The following is a 6,835-nucleotide window of genomic DNA, read 5'->3' as shown; positions in this document are numbered from 1 at the left end:
TTCAGCTCTACGGCTACCGTATAGAAGTGTAGTACACAACGGAGAACAGCATGAAAGGAACGCAGTTTTGAAGGGCAGCCGCGCCGCCCGAGCCGCCATTTAATCTTGTATAGGTTGCCGAATTCAGCCAGAAGTACCTCGAACGAGGCTGATGGCAGGGAGACGGTTGCAACAAAGCTACCTGACAGTCCTCTGTCGTAGAGTCGCTGCCATGCCAAATCCAGAGAATCGTGTAGACTAGCCACAGTAAGATAGTTTGTTTCCTTGATGCTGCGTCTGAGTAGAAGCAGCACCAGGAGTATCCTGCGACGATGTCACCGCGCAGCCTCTATTGCTGTGACCACCGCTTCCATGTCCATTCGGCAACTGGAAGTGCCCGAGCCAAGCATTGTTTTTCACTCACCGGTAAATATCGATAATGTCATGCTATTTATGTGGTACTTTATGAGCTGGGTCACTCGCAAGTGCAGACACAAATCAAAGGTTAGGTGATCGCATCTTCGATCTCAAATTGCTGTGGACTCGTGATTTGCGCTATTTGCTGAAGGGCCCCAATAGGAAGTCAATAACAGAAAAATAATGGAGGCTGTTGTGCACTCAATTGGTTTGTTAAGCTTGCAGAGATGAGGTGTGACGAAAAGGTCCATTCCTTTGAGCTACGTCACCGAATTTAATGGCACCTCTCCAATACTGCAGAAACTTCACACAGTTTGTACAGCTCTCTACTGAATGACATCCACGCTACTGCACCAGCAGCACCTTACCGATAAGGCTTTGTCCCCATTGAGGTGGGAGCGTGATGACGCCACGACGAAAACGTAAATCCCTGTGAGTGTTGGTCCCTCCTCTTTATGTTTCATACACAAAATCATGTTTCGTACACATCCTCGCCAACGTCAGGGTCCATTTCTCAATTGGCGCCCGAGCCCTCACACCTCCGTACAAAACTGTCCCGCAGCCATGGCCGAATCCGCGTCCTGCGTGCTGTGCTGCAACACCATCGACAACGTGGCGCGCTTCAACACCGTGGGCGTGTGCAACCACAAGGGCTGCTGCAGCATCTGCGCGCTGCGGCTGCGGCAGCTGCTGGGCCAAACGGCCTGCGTCATGTGCAAGACGGACATGCCGCGCGTCGTGTGCGTGCAGCGCGAGGACGAGCGCTTCGAGTCGTTCCAGGACTGGGGGGACAACATCGGCCCCGCGCACGTGTTCGACGAGGCGTCTGCCATGTTTTTCCTCAAAGAGGACTACGCCAAGCGCATCCGCAAGCTGCGAGACCCGTTCTGCAAAAAATGCGGCAAGAAGTTCGCGACCGTCGCAGCACTGCGCACCCACGTGCTGGACGTGCACGGGCTACAGTACTGTAACACTTGTATGGAGAACAAAAAAGTCTTTTTAGAGGAGCTCGAGCTTTTTACCAAGGAGCAGCTCAAGAAACACAACGCCAAGGGGAACCCCCACGAGGGCTTCATGGGCCACCCGAGGTGCGACTTTTGCTTCTCCAGGTTCTACTCGACCACGGAGCTGTACGACCACCTGAGGAAGAACCACTTCGAGTGCGATATCTGCCTCTACCAGCTCCACGTCCAGAACAGGTACTACAAGGACTACAACGACCTGGAGAACCATTTCCGAGCCGACCACTTTCTGTGCGAGGAACGCGAATGTTTAGCCAAGAAGTTCGTCGTCTTCAAGTCGCACTTGGACCTGCAGGGACATCTGGCCGTCGACCATCCGCACATCAAGAGCAGCCGCAAGATCGACGTGCACTTCACCGTTCGACGGGCGTCGCAGGGAGAGGAAGAGGACTTTGAAGACCCGAGACTGTTCGACCAGCAGCCTTCCGGCAACCACACGATCAATGTGGCCGACTTCCCGTCGCTCTCCGGGTCGGAAAGTGCGGCGGCGGGGGCGTCGTTCTCGCTGTGGGAAAGCCAGACTGTGTCCCACCGCCCTCGCGCGGAGGACTTCCCGGCGCTAGCGTCGAGCGCCACGTCGAACAGATCTGGCTCGACTTTCCGCAATGCGCTCGCGCCGCCTCCGTCGGCAGCGCTTCGCGCGCACATGGACAACAACGGATGGGAGTATGAGAACCCGGATTTGGCGTCTGCAGCCGCCGTGCTGGGCGCAAACAACCCGCTGCTGCGAGTGGTGAGGCCGGCCCGAAAAAATAACAAAGGCAGAAAGAAAGGAAGGAAGCCGGGCGGCGGCTTGGAAGAGAAGCTGGCCGCGCCTGCAGTTCAGGAAGACGAGTCGGAGGAGGACGACGACGACGAGCCTGTGGGCCCCACGCCGTCGAAGACCGCGGTGGTGCTCAAGATCCGCCAGGTGCTGGGCAGCGATGCGAAGTATGAGGTGTTCCGCGAGGACTGCAAGCGCTTCCGCGTGGGTACAATGGAGGTCCCGGACTTTTACGCCAAGATGCGTGACCAGTTCTCGCCTGCGGACTTCTCGCAACTCTTCCTCCCGCTGATGCGGCTGTCACCTGACAAGGAGCAGGTCGATACCTTCTTCGCGTACCACAAGCAGGTGAACAAGCAGATCGCCAAGGCCCAGGGCTTCCAGGACTCCACGTCCAAGCGCAACAAGAAGGCGGTCAAGCAGCAGGCGGAAGTAGAGCAAAGGGCGCCACGCAGGAACCACCAGCGCCAGCCACCTGCTCCCTCGTCGTCTGGGTGGGGTAATGCTATGAAGGAGAGTGGCGTGAGAACCGGAACCGGACGCAAGGCCGCTGCCATCGTGCACAACACGGACTTGCGCTCAATGTTGGGGCGGGACACGCAGCCGGCCACGCAGTGGAGTTCTTCCGGAAGCTGGCAGGCGCCGCCGCCTGCTGCTTCGAGTGCAACTGCGTACCCTTCACTGGGTCGTACTCCTACGAGTACGAAGCTCCAGAGCGCTCCTGCGGAGGCGTTTACTGGTCTTAGTGTGTCGTCTTCGTCGACATCATCGGGATACGGCGGAGCGCCTTCGGCCTATGCGTCGACCCCTACTCCTGTACTGAGTCAGTACGCTCCGCCTCCCGCTGCACCCACGTTCAAGACGGCCAAGAGCGACTTTCCCGAGCTGCCCAAGGCTAGCAAACCTGTCGGCGTGCAGCCCGTGACACGTGCAACATGGGACGATCAGGTGCAGGCGATTGCTCAGAACCGCGTTTCCAGTACGCCCAACGGGGGGCGTGGCAACGGCAAGAAGAAGCAGAAGAAGAAAAGCATGACGCTGGCAGAAATGGCCATGCATTTCGGTTAAGCTGCGGTCTCGTAGCTAGCTAGACTAACAGAATAGTAGAGTGCTAAAAAGCTGAAAAGGTTCGCCAGCTTGTTGCTCGTGTGTACTTGGTATTCACACAGACCGATGCGTCCACACTGCATCTCTCCGCTTGTCTTGGCAGTGATAAACGCACGAAACGCCAACATCGAGCACCGTCCGGCGCGCTCTGTACAGTACCTCCTTCGCGGGTGCTTGCTATGGAGCGACCGGCTCAATTGATGCCAAGGTGCGCCATGATCTTGTCGAGCTTGTTCTCGATCGCTGCTAGTCGTGTCTCCACGGAAGAATTACTACTGCCATTCTCATAACTCGAGGCGGGCGGCGTCTGACGTGGTGTCGAGGGTGCCGAGCTGCTCGGGCCCGAGCCTTTCCGCGCAGCAGCCTCCCGGTTCTTCCGAATGATATCAGCAAAGCCACCGCCGCTCGAGGAGCTAGCACTGGCACCACCACCGCCGCTGCTGCTCTCCCGGGTGATCCCCGAGCTCGGCGTCTTCCTCAAGTTCCCTCCCGACTTGATGGCCGCCATCATGGCGCCCATGCCTCCACCTCCACCTGTAGGGGGTGTACTACTGGCAGCGGGCACAGGAGCTGAAGCTGAAGCCCCAGTACTGGGAGGGTGATCCGCGAACAGCGTCTTCTCTACGGTTTTGACCTTCTTGAGCTTGGCGCCCTGCTGGATCTGGGACAGCAGGCCGCCGCGTCCTGCGCCGCCCGTCGGGGTGGCAGCCTGGCTGCTGGTTTTGGGGTGTTCCCTCTTGGGTGGCGTCTTGCTGGGGGCCGCGGAGCCTGCAGGCCGCGTCCATGTCGTCACTTTGGTCTGTGGGTTGTAGTAATACTCCTAATATTGCAATTTAGGATAGTTAGGACGGACGATTGTGAGCGTGATTGAAAGCGTTGGGCCCATGTAAGGCGTCAATCGACGCGCGGAATACAGGGGAGTGAGGTGCAGCAGCGTACCTTGCCGTCCGCCGTCTTGTACGATAACCACGGAGCGGGGAGCGCCATGGCGGAGAGCACGAACCTCGCTTGATGATCACGATTGACAGCTTCTGAGAAAAAAATGCTGATAAATATTACGTACTTAGTGGACTTGGAAACTTGTACATGTAAGCTTACCTGATGCTGTACTCAACATGTTAGAAGCTCCGAGCATTCATCAATCCGTTCCTCGCTTCAGAAAGGACCGGAAGTCGTCCCGATGAACCTTATTCTCGCCGACAAGAGCTCATTGACGATACTGCGATCGTGGTGGCTTGGCTCTGATATTGGTAGATGGTCCGCCGTGCTGTCTGGCTGTCGTTTCTGGTACTTTCGTGATTCAACCAACTGGAATCAAGTTCCGATTCATGAAGCCCGACTGGCCGTGAATGCCATGCAAGTCGAGCCGCATTCACCAAAGAAGCGCAGATCCTCCAGGTGTCGATGTGTTTGTGAGTTAACAACGATAGACTCGGAGGATGCATGCCCTCATTGGATCTGACCACCCAAGAAGACCATGCCTCTTGAGTCTGAACAAATGGATACTATCGCAACTTACTTTGCAGCGCAAAATACCCGTCATCCACCGCAAGGCACGAAGTCTACGTCTTCCACACGTACTGCGGAATGTTATCCAACATATTTCTCGTCGACTGGCAAACTCCTTGAAATCGGAAGCGCATTGCTTCAGTAGGCCGCGTTTGAACAATTTTTGCTCTGTCCGCCAACAGCTTCTCGAAGCCACACACCGTCTTGATATGGACCTTGGCAAGCGCTTCCATCTTTTTTCCACCTATGTTGGGGATTATGTCTACGCTTTCGGAATCCGCTGCTGGAGCCCACGGAATGACTTGCTTGCCTCGCGCTATCCGCAGGATGGACGAAAATCAGCGCCACACTCTCTGGGTGTGTCAATGCTTCCTCCAGTAACCCGAGTTGCTTTAGTATGTCCACAAGACCCTTCCCGTTAACAGGGTGCTTCGGCGCCACGGTCATCTGGAATAGTAAAAATATCTTGTCGTCGCCGGCATGTGGGTAGTAAAAAGAGTCAATGGACTCGAAGTTGACCGCGCGCGGAATGTGGTACGGACCGGTTTTGAGTATAGCACCTGACAAATCGTTGGAGTTGAAGAAGTAAAACTCACCACTGGGATCGTAGCGGAACGTCTTCTTGACGGGGTAGTCATGAGAAATGCATTCGGTCTCAATGTCACCACCGCGCTCCAGTAGCTCGTGTGCCTTCATCTCAACTAAATGTCCGCGATACGCTCCCGCTTTCGGAATACCTTGTAGATTAGACAGCAGGGCGTCTCGTTCTTCAAACTTGTAAGAGCTGATCTTCTCCAGCACTCGGAGAGAGACGAACTTCGACGCAATTCGGACGTCGTATGCCTCTGGGTGGCATCAAGTGACACATCCGATGATGCCTCGGCTTTCCTGGTATCTCTTTGGCCATTCGTTTTACCACATCTATGGTGTCCGTGCCTGTGATGTCTGCCGTGAACTCTTGGGTCCGAGTCTTGACAAATACTTCGTCTGGCGCGAGACAGCAACGAGCCACACAACCAAATTTGCCAAGCCGACCTTCGATCATCTTGCAGGTTACGGGCGGGTCCAACCGGCCAAGCTGTAGGTAGGATGCCGCAGCGACCAGTTCCTGCACGTCCCACGCTGGCATATACAACGTACGTGCTTCGTGCTTCTTGGGCACCGTGCCAAGCCAGTTCTTGTTCGGGCTGGCGAAACACACCATCTTAGATGGCAAATCGGGCTCAAACTGCGGCGGTCCATCGTACAGGTAAAGCACTTCAGCTTTGCGTTCCGACGCGGCGTCGTGCTCTGCCTGTATGAAAGCGTACGACTCGCGCGATTCTTCAACCGTGCCATCCTCTCTAAACACGACGACTTTCTTCATCACCGATTTTTTTGTAAACGAGGCTGCGATGATTGTTGTGTTGGGGTGCGTGCTCTTGTAGTGCTCGAAGAAGTACCCGTAGAAGGTGGATTTGCCGATTCCTAAACACAACATATTGAGTCAGTCAGACCCAAGCTCATACCATGACCTCAAGTCGGACCGTCTTAGGGTACCTACCAGGCGTCCCCGTGACAGTGATAATGTGTAAAGTGCGGAACAGGTCCAGGATCAGGCGATAGTACTTCGGGTAACACCGACGTACGAAGAACTTGGGCAATTCATAAACATTCTCCACCGGCAGCCCCTTAGGAAACACTTGGGTCCGCTCCTCCATGCGCTGACCCATGCGTAGCATCGATCCAAGCGCTAGGGGAACATGATTTCGTGCAGAATATCGTTGGCTTATGAATGCAAGGAGTCGGAAAAGATGGATCAAGCTAGTCTATTGTGGTTCTACACCTACAAGCTGTCGTAGCTTGCGTTGCTGTAGAAGTTCGCCGACGCTTTCGGTTTCTTCGTGAATCCAAAGACCATGTATATGCGTGAGTTCGATGCGCACCACGCCCGTCGAGGTCATGTTCGTCAAGTCCACCGGGCGCTGCTCGCCAACCTTGCGGGGCTCATGGAAAAGTTCCTTGTGGAGAACTTCATGGCATCCCACGTTCGCCGACA

At 55.5% G+C, this 6,835-nt stretch overlaps 2 protein-coding genes across 2 annotated transcripts; one reads left to right on the top strand and one right to left on the bottom strand.

Moving 5' to 3' along the window:
- Nucleotides 1-960: 960 nt before the first annotated feature.
- On the top strand, nucleotides 961-3,249 carry KRP23_12196 (E3 ubiquitin-protein ligase hel2; the record flags this gene model as incomplete). The annotated part of the gene is made up of 1 exon (XM_067882782.1): nucleotides 961-3,249. The coding sequence occupies one exon, from the start codon at nucleotides 961-963 to the stop codon at nucleotides 3,247-3,249; it is 2,289 nt and encodes a 762-aa protein (XP_067739804.1).
- A 232-nt stretch (nucleotides 3,250-3,481) lies between these two features.
- Nucleotides 3,482-6,518, bottom strand: KRP23_12195 (uncharacterized protein; the record flags this gene model as incomplete). Its single annotated transcript, XM_067882781.1, has 6 exons — nucleotides 3,482-4,108; nucleotides 4,228-4,319; nucleotides 4,387-4,392; nucleotides 5,358-5,642; nucleotides 5,938-6,264; nucleotides 6,341-6,518. 6 exons carry the CDS (start codon nucleotides 6,516-6,518, stop codon nucleotides 3,482-3,484), a joined length of 1,515 nt encoding a protein of 504 aa, XP_067739803.1.
- Between the last annotated feature and the right edge of the window lie 317 nt (nucleotides 6,519-6,835).

The sequence above is a fragment of the Phytophthora ramorum genome (genome assembly GCF_020800215.1).
Source record: "Phytophthora ramorum isolate Pr-102 chromosome Unknown Phyram_PR-102_s0014, whole genome shotgun sequence".
Taxonomy (NCBI): Eukaryota; Oomycota; class Peronosporomycetes; order Peronosporales; family Peronosporaceae; genus Phytophthora; species Phytophthora ramorum.
This window is presented reverse-complemented; position numbering and strand designations above follow the sequence as displayed.